Source organism: Peromyscus maniculatus, chromosome 4, assembly GCF_049852395.1.
Source record: "Peromyscus maniculatus bairdii isolate BWxNUB_F1_BW_parent chromosome 4, HU_Pman_BW_mat_3.1, whole genome shotgun sequence".
Taxonomy (NCBI): Eukaryota; Metazoa; Chordata; class Mammalia; order Rodentia; family Cricetidae; genus Peromyscus; species Peromyscus maniculatus.
The window spans coordinates 58390468-58406341 of NC_134855.1; the positions used below are offsets into that span (position 1 = coordinate 58390468).

The window sequence follows — 15874 nt, forward strand, 5'->3', positions numbered from 1 at the left end:
AAAGAAAGAAAGAAAGAAAGAAAGAAAGAAAGAAAGAAAGAAAGAAAGAAAGAAAGAAAGAAAGAAAGAAAGAAAGAAAGAAAGGAAGAAAGAAAGAAAATCTACATTTTAGAATAAAGTACTAACAGCTAATCAAATTTATAATTGTTTTCTTGGTAAGCGCTAGAAAAGAAAATCTATTTAGTTCCTACCAGTGTCTCAGTTCTAATACCATAGGGAAAGAATCTTTACCAAAACAAAGAGATACAATAAAAGTAGAAGGCTTACTTGGTCACGACCAGCCTGTTTTTCCTCATGCTCTCAACACCTGGTTTTTCCCTTTCAGGTTCCCCTTTCTTGCCAGTCTGTTTTTTTGACTTCTTATTCACTGCCTGACTGATGGTTTTGGCACAATGCTTAGGCAGTAACTGAAATTAAGTAAGAATGACATTATACTGTTGCACCAATTTATCAGAAGGTATAAATGAATGCAGGACACCTTAGCTGAGTCTGAACAAGCAAGCAGGACAGAAATGTAGGGAGTATCTAGCTCACAAGGTCTACAGAGCATGGAAAAAAAGTAGAAACCTATTAAAGTATCAAGTTATTATTCAAAAGATAAATAAAAACATACAAGGCAAGTATGGGGTGAGAGATATAACAGTCACTACAATTATGCGAATGGCCTATAAAAAAGAAACAAAATCTGTTCAGGATCTAGTGGGCATACTATGTAGTGGGCATAAAGTGCAAAGTAAAGTACTAGTTCCTGCTGTCAAGAGGGTCCTGAGAATGAAGCCAGGTGAGGTTTTACATTGCAAGCAATCCTGAACACGGGCAGTTTTTACAAATGGAGCCATAGTATGAAAGGATATTTCCTAAGGCTAATTCTAACACTGACTGAAGAAACATTTAAAACAAGAAAAAAATTAAACAAAGACAACCAAACAAGCTGTGGAGAAAGGGTATAAAATAAGACAAGACAGATACAACCCCCCCCCCAGATTTGAGAAAGATTTAATAATCTAGATATATATGGGGGGGGGAAGGTTTCTACCTAGTACAATGCTAATACCACTATTACAAAACTCAAGTCCAACTAGTAATAATTCAGTTTGATAGATAACATCAAGCAAAAAGAAATGAGAAGGTGGATGAGGGCTGTACTATACCGCAGAGTTGCCTTATGTCACTTATATACTCAAAACGTACCTATCCAATCAATGTCCAATAAGTAAAAAAAATCAGATTTAAAAAATTTAGTACAAAGTATAAAACATTTTATGATTAGATGCTAAAATGATGAAAAATTTAGATATATCAGAATAAGTAAAACTAATTAACTTTCCTTATTTCTTTTTTTTTTTTTATATATTTTTAACAAGGTTACTAGAAACATTTAAATTATCCATGTGGCTCACACCTCTCTGCTGGCCAGTGGTGGCCTGAAAGCAATTTAGTCATTAGATATGTACAGTAACTAACTAAAGACATGGGAATGTGTGAGGAGAAATGTATGTTGTCACGGAGTATCTTCTTTTAATAAAGAGGAAAAATGAAATGTTTAAGGAACTCGTCATTGTTACGAATTAAAAACCAGATGTTAAGTCTAATTCACAAACAACCTGCTGCAGTACAAACCCAAACCTATCAACAACCCTGACCATAAAATCAAATCTCTAACATCCAAAATTCCACCCCAATAAACCTAGCAGGAATCTGAAGCTCAGTGTCCCCTCAGGAACAGACAGAGCAAATAGGGAATCTGAGACCCTAAGAAAAGGGCCCTATTGGGGTTCGGGATTTAGCTCAGTTGGTAGAGCGCTAAGGCCCTGGGTTTGGTCCTCAGCTCCGGAAAAAAATAAAAAGGAAGGTGGGACGGAGGGAGGGAGGGAGGGAAGAAAGAGGAAGGAAGGAAGGAAGGAAGGAAGGAAGGAAGGAAGGAAGGAAGGAAGGAAGGAAGGAAGGAAGGAAGGAAGGAAGGAAGGAAGGAAGGAAGGAAGGAAGGAAAGGGCCCTACAAATGCCCTGAAGGACTTCAAGTCCCACTAACTCTCAACATTCAACTCCAAGCTCTACCAAGACAGTGCCCCATGTTGAGCAGAACCTTCTGGGAACAGAATCAAATTGTTCATGGTAAGAATTAAAGAGGTTAAAGAAAGAGAGGACATAGGTCAATGTGAGGAACACTGAACAGCAAGCAGCCATATTTGTTAAGGTCAAGTGGAATCAGCAAAGTGTGTGAAAGTAAGAAAAACCATCTGGCTGCTAACTCCTTTCACAAACCCAAGACAATAAACTGCATAAGAAAGTAAGTAAGAAATAATACCAAGTTTTAATTCCACACAAAGGCTGATGTAAGAAAAAAGACTGATACATTTTTAAAAGATTACTTCTGTAGATAATCAAAGTACAAGGAAAACCCAAACCCAGGATATAAAATTAAATAAAAATAAAACAAAAAAAAAAACAACAAAAACAACAAAAAATTTCATAGATGAATACCAGACTCAAAAAACACAAGTTTAAAAAATATATTACATAATATCTTAAAGAGGATAATAATGAGACATAATTTAATTTAAAAAACCAACAACTGAGGCTATCCAAAAGACATTTCAGTATAATTAGATTACCACCACAATACAGTCTATTGCTATTGCCCTTTGGTTGCCCAGAGATGGAAAGTATATTGCTGAAGATACCATACACTTAAGAAATAACCCAGAGACCCCTCAGCTGGAACTAACCTGAATGTTACCTCCCTGAGGACTATACCAGAAGGGCATTATTCAAGCTTCCAAAGGAGGGAGGCAACCAACAGTCCTACCCAGCTAGGATACCTATGAACCACACCACCAACCAGCATGGAGGGGAGATAACCCTAAAGGCGCAGTCATGGCGTACATACCTTGGTGATAACCAACAGCTTGACAATTGGACTTAAGACCCATACAACAAGAGTGATACCATGTCTAGTACTGGAAACCTAGATAACTACTCAGTGCTAGTGAAGTCATGGATACTGGAGGAGCATCTCCAACACTAATTTATTAAGCCAACATAATCCTAACAACAATCTATAAACATCTGTCCCAAAGATTGGTTTCGTCTTCACCCCTCACCAAGGAAATTTCTCTTTTCAACACATGAAGACCACTACAGAAAACCACAACCAAAATGCAGACTTGTGGAGCCCAGTCCCAGTGGATAGATTTATAAAACACTCCTATACCTAATACTCAGGGTACACTGCAAAAGAGGGTCAGAAAGATTTCAAGAGCCAGATGATCAGGGAGTTTGCTGTGAGATTGTATCTCCAGTAACATCAGAAGCTATGCCCCAAAAGCCTTACAAACATGACTGTCCAAATGTGAGCTGAACAAGGATGACACCAACGAACCTGCCAAGGTGGACAGGGAAAAGTCCCTAAGTCTTCAACCCTACACAAAGAACTACAGGAAACCGAGGAAAACTGGGAGGGGGAGGAGTTATCTTCCTCAGTGGAGACAACATACCAATTTGTTGTCCAGTGCCAGTGTTGGTCAGCCCTGAAAACATGCATATAAGTAACATATGGACTGAGCAGGTTATAGTTAGGAATGTCTGAGTGTGTGTATGTGTTTGCATGTAATAACAATTAATGAAAGAAGAGGCCATAAATTAAAAAGAGAGGAAGGAGAGATCTATAGGAGGGTTTCAAGAGAGGAAAGAAAATGGAGAAATGTTGTTAATTATATTATAATCTCCAAAAAAACAAAACCAAACCCTCCCAAAAGAATCAACAAAAGCCTGTTGGAAATAGAAAATGAACTCTAGCAATAAGTGCATAAATAAAGCCACCAAAGAGATAAACATGAAGTAGAACTGGAGCATCAAACACATTTTCAGAGAAGTAGGAGTGGCAAAGTGAGTGAAAGTTAACACCAACAGAGCGGAGCATGTAATACTTATAAGCTTGATGTCATTACATCATCACTAATAGGGTTAGCGCCAGGAACATATGGAAAAAACTGTCAATTTCTGTCAGTAATTCTGTATCTGTGGTAAAAAAAAAAATTAATATTATTACTATGGAACTGTCCTGTGCATGTTTGAAGAAATAAATTTTTAATCGTGGGAACTTAAAATTCTTCATCTTCTGTGTTCTAGAAACCGAGATTCTCAATGTGGAAAACGGACACAGATATAAAACAAGAAGACAGCAGTGCTGCAGTCCTGAACTTGAAGTGGTGGGATGATGGACTGTGTGTGATGATGAATGCATATGTCTCATGAGACCCAAATAACCAGGAAGCACCCTCGTGTCCAGATTGGAGCTTGACACGTCCCACTGAAAGAAACTAAGAGAAGCTGTCTAAGTAAAAATATACACAAGATGAAGTTGGTACTTTTAAATGAACTCACTTGTTTATTTTGGCACTGGGGATTGAACCGAGGCCCTTATACATACTAGGTAAGTGAGGATGCATGTGCTATCCCAGGTCTTATCTTGCAAGAAAGCAAGAAGGCTCTCAGGTACTCTATAGGTTGCCACTGGCCAGAGATGAGCCAATCTGACTTTCAGTATAGAAATATAGTGAATTAAAAAAATTATCAAACATGGTATATTCCAGGAACCCACTATAGTATAAAATAATTTACTAGTCACTTAGGAAACAAAGGGAAACAGCCAAGTGTTTTGTTGCTTTCCTTTACAGTTATACCACTGAGTAGAAGCAGATGAGAAAAATCTATGAAAATGTACCACAACCACTAAATATAAGAGAACTGAAAGGACATTTTGCAGTCATCAAAGAATAATGAAATCAAGTACTAAAATCACAAAAATCAAGTTAAGTAGACAATGAATGTGTCTTGAAAAAAGAACAGGCATGGACAGACTTTACATATATAAGAAGTTCGATTATTGGAGTTTACAAGAGGCAATAACTGGGCTTTTTTGAGAGTCAGAGAATTTTAAAAAGGAAAGTAAATAAACATCTAATGACTTAATTTTTTGCATTTACACATTTCCTATATGTTGAAAAAAAATGATTACCTGGTCACTAAGAGTACACTGTTCTGTGCAAATATCAGTGATGAGGTTCCGAGCTTGTTTGGCCATCTCATCCAGGAACATATTACAGAGGGAAAGACTGCGGTCTCCAATGTGATGGCGCTGGTAGGCAGATGGAAACAACACAGGTCACAAGAAAGTCATCTGAACAAAACACTTTAAATAAGCTTGAAAGTTCAGTTAAAGTCCTATTCTAACTAAGGGTGGGGAAGTATATGTGTATTGCTTTCTCTACTACAGAAATTAAACTACGATTATCTTTGCACAGTTCACATAAAATAATATGTATTTTGTAACATTGACAATGTAAGAAAATTATGATTGAGCAAAATCTTCAAAGATCACTATAAAGCATAAAACTATGTTTTAGCCAGGCATGGTAGTACACATTTGTAATCCGAGCACTTGGGAAACTGAGGCAGAAGGATCACAAGACTGAGACTCTATCTCAGAAAGAAAGACAATACACTATGTATTTCATCATTCAAATTCACCAAGTTCTAAATCTAGATATTCAGTATCTAAAAATAAAGCACACAATGTACATGAGCATATTTAAGTTGGAGTTTTCTAATCTTAACTCTTTAATATTTACATCATATATAAATTCTGACATAGTTCTGTAATAAATAAGCAAGAGCTCAAGTAGATAAATAAAAGTATTAGAAATCAAGTTGGTAAAATAAATAAGATGTTTAAAATTCCTGAAATTATCTCCTTGCTTCCTGCTTCCTGGGGATGGGAAAGGAAAGAAAAACAAAACTGAACATGCATTCTTTGAACACAGCAGGGGGAATGCTGTACTTTATTTCAGGATATTATTAACACATCTGTATGTATATAGAGCTTTACCTAAATATGTAACAGACAACCTACTTATCTCTAGAGAAGTCTGTATTTGTTTAGTTCTGGTGGATTGTAGCTGTTTCGTGAGATTTTGTTAAAAATAATTAGAGCCGGGTGGTGGTGGCACACGCCTTTAATCCCAACACAGCAGAAGCAGGTGGATCTTTGAGTACAAGGCCAATGTAATCTACAGTGAATTCGAGTTCCAGGACAGCTAGGGCTACACAAAGAAACCTTGTCTCGAAAAATTAAAAACTAAACAAAACAAAACAAATTGCTGACTGAAAATCTTCGAAACAGCCCATTTTACAGAATGAGTTCCAAGAGAGCCAAGGATACACAAAGAAACTGTCTCAAAAACAAACAAATAAAAAACAAAAAACTAGAATGTTTAGTATATGAAGGCATAAATTCTCCACTATACATGAGATATTTTAGAGAAATTAAGAAAAAATGTCTTTCTCTGTCTTCCATATTTATGTAACATACAGAAAAGTCTATGTTGTTGAAATAATGCTATACAACATACAAATATCTGACCCATAAAATAATCATTCTTGAATCTATCAACCTAAAATTTTATTTTAAATGACCTATTAAACTTTAATAGGAATCCACACAAAAGAGACTGTAGCCAAACATAATTCAATACTGGTCAATTTGTATGTGTACGTGTGGGTGGCAGCTGAGGATTTGTGGAGGGAGGTACTGAGACTTGAACCAAGAGCTAGGTACAGTTTCACTGGGTAAGCACTCTACAAATAAACTACATCTCCAACCTTCATTTGCCTTCTTTACTTTGAGACAGGATCTCATAAGTTGCCTAGCCTGGCCTTAAGCATGCAATCCCCCTGCCTCAACCTCAGAAGTAGTGAAGATTATAGGCTTGGGCCAACAGACTCTGCTGGGTCTCTTAACATATCATATAAGTCTTTCTTTCAGTTCCCAAAAAGCTTCCTGTGGCTTCATCACTATCTCTAAAGTCCTCTTCCCATGGAATACTCACAAGCTAGAGATATGCTACCTCAAGTTTCTTTTCAACATATTCTGCAGTTCTAAGAAAAGAGAGTAAACACTAAGTTACAAAGACATACATTACTCAATTTTAATGTATAGTCTTGCCATACTTATAATTTTTTTAAAGACCAGAGAAAACATCTTTTCATTCTATTTCCTTACTGGTTGTCTAACATAAGTGCATCTATTGGGAGACAGTGTAATGTTTTATTTATTTATGGTTTTCTTTTATTCTGGGGATAAACCCAGGGCCTTGTGAACACCCAGCAAGCACTCTACCACACTAAGGACTCCCAGCATCCTGACATTATGATGTGTGTACACCGTAGAAAGACTCGATCACTTCACCAACTTGATTTCTGTAGTAAGAATGTTAAAATTCTCCTCTTTTTAGCCAGTTAAAATAGTCATTATTATTACTCTTTTCTGAGATGGTATCTCTAGGTAGCTCAGGTTAGTCTTGAACTTGCTATCTTGCTGCCACAGCCTCCTGAGCGCTGGGATTACCATGCCCGCTGTCACCATGCAGTGTAACAGACCACTGAAACTTAGTTCAAGCTACAACTTTCCTTTTGATACCCAGCATATTTTTTGACAGATACTTAGGATCTCCAAAATTACTGATTAGCTGTCCTCAGGAGCTGTGTGTCTATATCTGCCTCACAAGTGTTAGCAAACCTGAGTTTTGTCTAGCATATTCATGATGTTAATGAGTCAGTAATCCATAAATTCAATTTTCAAGTTCTTTCAGTGTTAAGGGGAAAAGTACAGAAATTTAATTATTAAATTCAATATTCAATTGAATTATTGAATCTATAAACAGTAATACCAGTCATATCAGTTATTTTAAAAGGTAAAAGACTGATATACATGAATGTTTATTCACCCACGTATATTCTTAGTGGCCATACCTCTATCCTACATCTTCCTGATCACTGTTTTATCATGTATTTATTCAAGTATTTTTCTGATCTACATAAAGAGGCTTAAGTGAGAACAAAAATTTAATAACTGAGTCTTTTTAAACATTCGGCTGGCTACCCACTGATCTAGCTTTCCTATGTAAACCACAGCGCTGTGCTTAAGTTACCTCTTCGGGACACAGCTCGTGTGTGCAGCTCATGAAGTGAGTGCAGAGGAGAGGAAATGCTATTGAGTATCTTGACTGAGAGGGCAACTCCAAGCACTGCTGAAACATCTTCTCAAAAGCACGGCTGTAAAAACTGTTAGGAGAGACAGCGAAGGCATCAAACAGCAACACTCACAGCTGACATGCAGACAGAAATGATATGGTGCCCAGTGGCTGGTTAATTGAAACTCAAGTGAATAAAGGTTACCAACTTTATTCCCTTAAGAATATCCCCCCCAAAGTACCCTCTACATATCAATAATTCATTCAGAGTAATACTCTTTCAATAACATCAAAACATTTTAAACAAAAATTTCAACAGGTAATTTGCAATATCTATAGAATATGAATACACACATTCAAAACTCTTTATCTTCAAATTTTATCATAGCTAAGGAATTATCAATTATAAAGACCACTATTAGTTTGAATATCATTGAGAAAAATATTGCTAACTAACTAATCACATGCCAACAATTTTTAAAATATGGATAAAGTTAACCAAATATGACTGACAATTAACAAAATTTAAATATTATACAAAGTGCTTTTATCTCTAAAAACGGAGAAAGAAGTTTCTAACTATATTCTTTTACAACAGGAACCTTTCAAGGGCTAAAAAGTGAACCAAACAAAAAATGATTCATCCTCTTTCTAGGATAGGCTTTGGGTCAGACGGTAATAGAGGCGTCCAAATAATCTTAAAATTCTTGTAAATGTAACTAACATACAGGGCTCTAGATCCGCAAACAGAATGGACTGATGTGTTCCTTTGAGAAGCAGGCCTTCATTCCTGGTGACTTCTTCTCCAGCCCTAGTAATAAAAGCTATCCTCACAAACTGCTAAAATCAAAAAGCCTTTGACAATCTTCCCTATGCAACACCTTGACACCACTACTGCTATCCATTTAGATATCTCAGCACTCCAGAAGTAAGGAGGCATGTTATGGTGTTCCAATTCACCCTTCTAAAGGGCCAAGAAGCAGGAAACTGAGCCAGTACCACACAGCTCCAGAGTGACAGTACTAGAGTTTGACCATGACCTTGTTCACTCATTTATTCCAACATTTCTTAAACACTTAGTATTTTAGACCAAAATGGAGACAATAACATAACCTCCTTTTAAGGATAAGTTTCAAGGGGTTAGGGATTTAGCTCAGTGGTAGAGCGCTTGCCTAGCAAGCACAAGGCCCTGGGTTCAGTCTTCAGCTCTGGGGGAAAAAAAAAAGTTTCTGGAGAGAAAAGTGAATGACAGTGCTAAGTGTAATAGGAGGCCGTGCTTAACAACGCAGGGAGCAGCCAGCGCATTCCTATGACTCAATTGTCTAACACTAGAGGCATGAAGTTACCAGTTCCAATATTTGCTCTCCTTGATTTATCCACAACATATTTACACTCAGAATAAATATGTGAAAGAGCCCTTTTAACGTGAGATTCACATCTTCAAACGAAATGAAAAAAGACATTTCACACCATGAACAGTTTCTCTTAAGAGTAACTAAAACCAGACATAAAAATCTTAATTTGACAAGCTTCTTTTTGTTACAAAGGAGACAGGGCTTCTCTGTGTAGCTCTGGCTGTCCTGGAACTCACTCAGTAGACCAGGCTGGCCTTGAATTTAAGAGATCTGTCTACCTTTGCCTCCCAAGTGCTGGGATTAAAGGTGTGAGCCTCCAGCCCCCAGCTTGTTACAAAGTTTTTATAAAAGTCTATTGTCCTCTTATGGTTAAGAGTCCAATACTGAACTATCTTAAGAATTATACTAACAAAAAACAATCAAGCAGCTTCAGATAATAAACATTACCAGTTCAGATTTAAAGAATATTATGACATACCAAAATATGGAGAGATCTGATGTTTCTACCAACATTTCCACCAAGGAATCTACCATTTTTGTATGAAATATTATTGTATTCATCATCTTTCCAAGTTCTCGGTGATCTGCAAGGCTAAGTGAAGCTTTGGAGACACTAGTGTATGCCTGCAGCAGGTCAACAACAAACAACAGTAGTTTAGGGAGAGACTCAAATCTTATCGTCATAAAATGGAGGAAAAGTCCATTATTGAAAAACATTAAAACTGTACCAGTAACATCATTTTCTACAACTGTTTCAGCAGGTGGGCCTGTTTGTGGCTGAGCCAAATGATCTAGTTTAATCCCTTGACTCCCAAGTGTTTCCTTTTGACCTTCATGTGTGCTCTGTCCTGCACCATCTGCACACACACACAAAACTGGACAATGTAATAGACTAAACTAATTTGATGGCTTCTACAAACATATGTGAGTAAGTCAACTATTAAAATGAACTGGACAAAGAAAGTTAAGACTTAACTAACACTCTCAAGCAAGTTGTAGAGGAAGAAATCCCATGACTTGGATACCAAATCAAATATTAGAGTCCTGTCTGTGAATAACGGATACTGAAAAAGAACAACAGAGAGTAACAGGAGAGGTGCTTACAGATAAATATAGGTCACAGTAGCCAGAGTTTGAAAAAACAAAAGAAAACAAGTGGTGAAGAATGAGATTCAACCAGATTATGTATCATGATAAAAGATTCAAAACCTTGGGTGAACCACTAATGGCCAGTTCTTATTTAAGAAAGTTGACTGCATATGGAAGAAGCAGGAAACTGGGTATAGATAGACAGCAAAAACAGAGGCAGAAGCCTATTAGAACATGCTGGCAATGTGTCAGACAGCTACGATGGCTTGGTCTACAGTGATAGTCACTCAAATAATTCACTGTGGGAAATGACTGTGTGTGCTAGGCAACAGAATTCCAGATGCTGATGACAGTTCTGGCTGTTAGGGGGCACTTCTTGATGAGTTTCATGTACTCCTACTATTTGTTAAATATGAAAAAGACTCAAGACCCAGACTACGGATGGATAGCAATCAAATCTGAAAGATGAGGCAATGTTTTCATGGAAACAATAAGCAGCATGTGTACTGTTAAGAGAACAGACAATTCCTCAAGCTCAGGGTCCCTTAGCTGCAACATAATCTGCTGCACACAAGGCATTCATCTGCAAAGCCCTAACCTATTCTTGTAGGACTCAGAGACAAGGAAAAAATGATGCACACATGCTGACATGCATGCTGGAAAAATCAAGTACTTGGTCTCTTGGAGTTCCATGTCCTGTCAATCAAGGAATGACAGGAAACTGAGTTCTGTTTTATAAGCAACAGAAAAATAAAATCTTTAATCTTACAATGGCAAGAGGCCTTCAGGTAGATGACATTACCATTCACTAATAACAAGTGAGAAAACACAGTTCTTTATGTTTTAGTTTTACTTTACTACAAAGAAAGAGAGAATAAGAAACAAAAATGTCAATTTTCTGATGTAAATAAATACTTATATAAAAAAAAGCCTAATTGTATTTATTTGCCTTTAATCTGTTTTAAAGGAGTCAATTGTAGCCATGACTTTAAAAAAGATTTCCATTAACTAGTGCCTACGTACAAAGCTCAGAATTTGCCAGGTGGTGGTAATACACGCTTTTAATCACAGCACTTAGGAGGCACAGCCAGTCGGATCACTGTGAGTTCAAGGCCAAATTGGTCTACAGAGCAAGATCCAGGACAGGCACCAAAACTACATAGAGAAACCCAGTCTTGAAAAAAACCAAAAAAAACCCCAACAAACAAACAACAACAACAACAGCAGCAAAGCTCAGAATGTAACTAACATTGTGAAAATAGATTCAGAAGAAACAGTGCCAAGGGAAATGGCTGAAAACATACTTCTGATAACAATGGAAGAGGTGTTACCATACACCATTTTTAAGACAGGAACAATCCAATACAAATAAAGGAAAGACAGGAAGATGACATTTGGAATGGAATTGAAGATGCCTAAGTGCCTAAGGGACTAAACTGATAAGGGAATGTGATCTTTTGGTAAGAGAAAATGACTAAAAATGCATAGATAAAGAACTCCCAAGAGTAGGAAAAAGTGAAACATGAAAATGATCTATAAAAACCAACAATCTCAGAATTAAAACTGGGTAGGACTCCAGTGAGGGCGAAGCACACACCGCAACTCTCCCAAGGCTAATTCTTCCGGCTTTGCTCTACTGCCACAACTGCTGGTGTCTGCAGAACCCACCCTTCAGCTCCCCCGGCCGTGCCTGTTTATCTAACCCTTTCCTTCCTCAGCCTGGGATCAACTGTGAGCCACACAAGGACTATCATCCGTATCTCCTTCTCACAGGAAAACTTCACACTCCAGAGTGGATTTGTACTTCACTTAGTTTTGTCCTTCTCCTGCACAAGCTGCCTTCTTCATATTTAAATTCCACTCATCTTTCTAACTGTGTAAAAGTTATTACTACCAGTTGAGCTTCCTCCCTCTCGATGCTGTAATTAGCTAACAGTCATATATGTGGTATCTCTTAATTCAATCCTTTACAAACCATTAATTAATTTATTCATTTATTTAATGTGTATGGGTATTCCGCCTGCATGCATGTCTGTGCATCATTTGTATGCCGAGTGCCCAGAGGCCAGAGGAGAGCATCGAATCCCCTAGAACCAGTTGCAGACAGCTGTGAGCCATCGCATGGGTGTTGGGGAATCAAACCCAGGTTCTCTGGAAAGCCAGTGCTCTTAACTGCTGTCACCTCTCCAGCCCCAGTCTTTTAGATTTTCAACTTTTTTTTTTAATTTTGTATGCCTTGTCTCCATAGTTAGATTATAAAACTCTTAAAACAGGGTAACTTCCTCTTCTTTGTGTAATTACTAACAAAAAATGCAGTCAACTACTGCTAGTTTACAGTACACAAAGATAACAGGATACTCGAGAAATAAATATGAAGTGATCCTACTGAAGTCCAAAACTATGTAGTTCTGTAGTTCAGAAATAAGTTTGGGGCAATGGATCAGGTGATGGTAGACCAGGGACTACAGACCAGTTGCCTACTTTTATAAACAAAGCTTTATTGAAATACATCACAACTCTGTTTATGTATTGTCTGCAGCTGCTCTGGTATTATAATGGAAGTGTTATTTATGCCAAGTACTGAACAGCATAGAAGCCCAAGTTTTTATCAACCTTTTTTTAAAGTTTATACCTATACTATAAATGTGTTTTGTCAAAAGAAGCTTTGCACTCTCACATTAAAATTTAAATATCTGAATCAGGATAACCAAGAGAGCTAGGGATATAAATTTATGTATATCATAAAATTATAACCTATTTTATTAAAAACCTCTACATTGGCTTGTTAGAAATATATTTATACAAGTTTAATAATGTACAAAATATTTCACGTTTTAAGTTAATTCATAAAGTTATAAAACTATAATGTATTTAAACAAAACAGAACAATAAAAATCAAGTTATTCTTACCTGTAACCTAAACCAATCTAATCTCATCCCTCTGAAATCAAATACTTCCCCATCTTCAACTGTAAGGAAAAAAGGGAGACAAAACAAATTAACCATTTTACACGTCATTAATTATATTTTATACTTTAAGAGCTAACACACATGGGTCAGTAGTACAGGGCTTTAATCCTAGCACCTGGGAGGCAGAGGCAGGTAGATGTCTCTGAGTTCTAGGACATTCTGGACTACACAGTGAATACCAGGACAACCAGAGTGAGATCCTGTCTCAAAAACAAAACCAAAACAAACACAAAAAGCTAAGACAATTCAATTTCTGGGTATATAACCAAAAGAAAAACAGAGTCTGAAAGTGGTATTTGTATGCCCATCATCATACCTGGGTAATTCAAAATACTCCATACTGAAAGTATCTTAAGTGTTTGCTAAAAATGAATGAATTAATAAAACATCATAGAAACCACAAAAGAGTATTAGTTTTATATAGGAAAGAAATTCTACATATGGCTGAACACTGATGTTCAATGAGTCAGAGCCAGGTACAGTGGCTGACACCTGAAATCCCAGGTGTTTTGGAGGCTGAGGCAGAAGGAGTATGTCAAGAGTTGGAGGGTGCCTAAAGTAACATACAAAATCACCTCTCAAAGAAAAAAAAAAAAAGGAAAAAAAACAAAAGCAGCCAGCCACAAAAATACAGCTACATGGCTCCACTAAGAAGTGCTGTAGAGCAATTTACAAAAAATGCTAAGTAGAAGAAGCGCTACCATGGGTTGTAGGAGCGGAAAATGGAGTTTAAGTACCAGAGTCCAATTTTCCAACATGAAAAAGCTCTGCAGACTAGTGCTTAGGCAATGAATACCTAACTGTACAATACGCTGAAAAAGTTAGGATGTTGCACGGTAAGTGAATTTTCTAAGTAAAAAAATGAAACCAACAAATTTTATTTTAGTTGCTAAGACTTCAGCACTTCTTAAATCCTGTAAAGGATGGCAACTTGCCAAGAGAGAAGCAGGCTTCTATCAAAGAGCTCTGAGTCTTCTTGTCCTTACAATGCCAACCTAAGAGAGCAGGCCAGTGTTAGCACACTAAAGCTCCTACCATAAGGTAATGCCACACAAGCCAAGCATCACTACACAACACTGTAGTAGGTGTCTGACTACATACTAAGCATAAAGCTTGATGGAACTAAAATACAGTTATCGATCTGATCTTTTCAGGGTTTTTGACATCTTTTTATATAAAAAGAATACAAACCAAAGCACATCAATCTACTGGAACAGAATGTTCAAAACAATGGCCAGCTGGTATAGGTGCAACACCAATTTTTGAGATTGGCATTCCTAACCTCTAATTACTATTCTTACTTATAAATAATTCTTAACCCTTTAGGGAAAATCAGAGTTTCCAAATCTGACAAATAAAAGTAGTAATTTTTTTAATGTTGTGGATTAAATGGGACAACATATATAAAGTCACTGGTACAGACTTTGAATTACTATTATTACTTGGCTTCCTGATCAGTGCCTCACTGGAACCCACTATGTAGAGCTGGGACTGAGGTCCCCAGCAGGCCCGGCTTAGATAAACACGCTATACCTGACACCAATGCACTGCTGTCACAGGTGGGCCAGAGCCACACACATCACAACGCTTAGCACTCCATGTCACCTGGTTGTCACAGGTGCCTCTTTTCTCCTAAGTAATAAGCATTACAAAATGACTCTTAAACTTTTTAGGAACACCATCTGAAACCCAATTTGGAAATCCTTGCTCTGACATAACTAAATTAAGACAAAGGCAACAGATCAAATATATCAAACATAAAAAAATTTAACCATTAAAGTTCTTTCTGTTTAATAATCAAATTAAGTCTCTAACTGAAAGACAACATGCCCTTACTTACCTTGTTTTACACTGAGGGAAGTCATAGTGTTAACAAAAGATGACATGATAATTGACTCATCTTCAGGGCAAACAGAGAGATTCTGGAAAAAAAAAAAAACAACACAGTAATATGAAAGCCAACTAGTTAGTTGGCTAATTCCATTTAGCTCCATCAACAAGTGGACAGGTAAACTGGTACATCCACACTTCAGAATTATTTTTCAGGAAGAAAAAGAAATTAAATGCACATCTGTACAATTAAATCAATCTCAAGAACATGCTACTGGAAAGAAAGAAAACCTAAAGATTATAAAGTGGGATCTCACATGCAAGAAAAAAGTTTCAGAAAGTACAACTGCAGGGACAGGACATCAATCATTGGAAAGATCTATGAGGAATCCACATGAAGATACACAGTAAAATTTTAAAGATGCTGGGAATGTTCTAGGTCAAATGTGATGGGAGTTACATGAATATGTACTCCATCAAAATTGAAAAGAAATTAAAAACATTATTTTAATACATGTAAAAAAAAGGGCCTCAAAAATAAGGACCCCCCCCCCAAAAAAAAAACCAACAACCCACAACAAAACAAAATAAAAAAAAA

The 15874-nt window shown here is 36.9% G+C and overlaps 1 protein-coding gene across 4 annotated transcripts in view; it reads right to left on the minus strand.

The window, feature by feature from the left end:
* Nckap1 (NCK associated protein 1) overlaps positions 1-15874 on the minus strand; it is an 84991-nt gene that overhangs the window by 20807 nt on the left and 48310 nt on the right. For all 4 annotated transcript variants that reach the window (XM_076569772.1, XM_076569770.1, XM_076569771.1 and 1 more), the window contains 6 exons: positions 15287-15368; positions 13387-13445; positions 9866-10011; positions 7991-8123; positions 5020-5139; positions 268-407 (listed from right to left, as the gene is read on the minus strand). In XM_076569772.1, coding sequence (XP_076425887.1) covers positions 268-407; positions 5020-5139; positions 7991-8123; positions 9866-10011; positions 13387-13445; positions 15287-15368 — 680 coding nt within the window. The remainder of the gene's footprint in view (positions 1-267; positions 408-5019; positions 5140-7990; positions 8124-9865; positions 10012-13386; positions 13446-15286; positions 15369-15874) is intronic.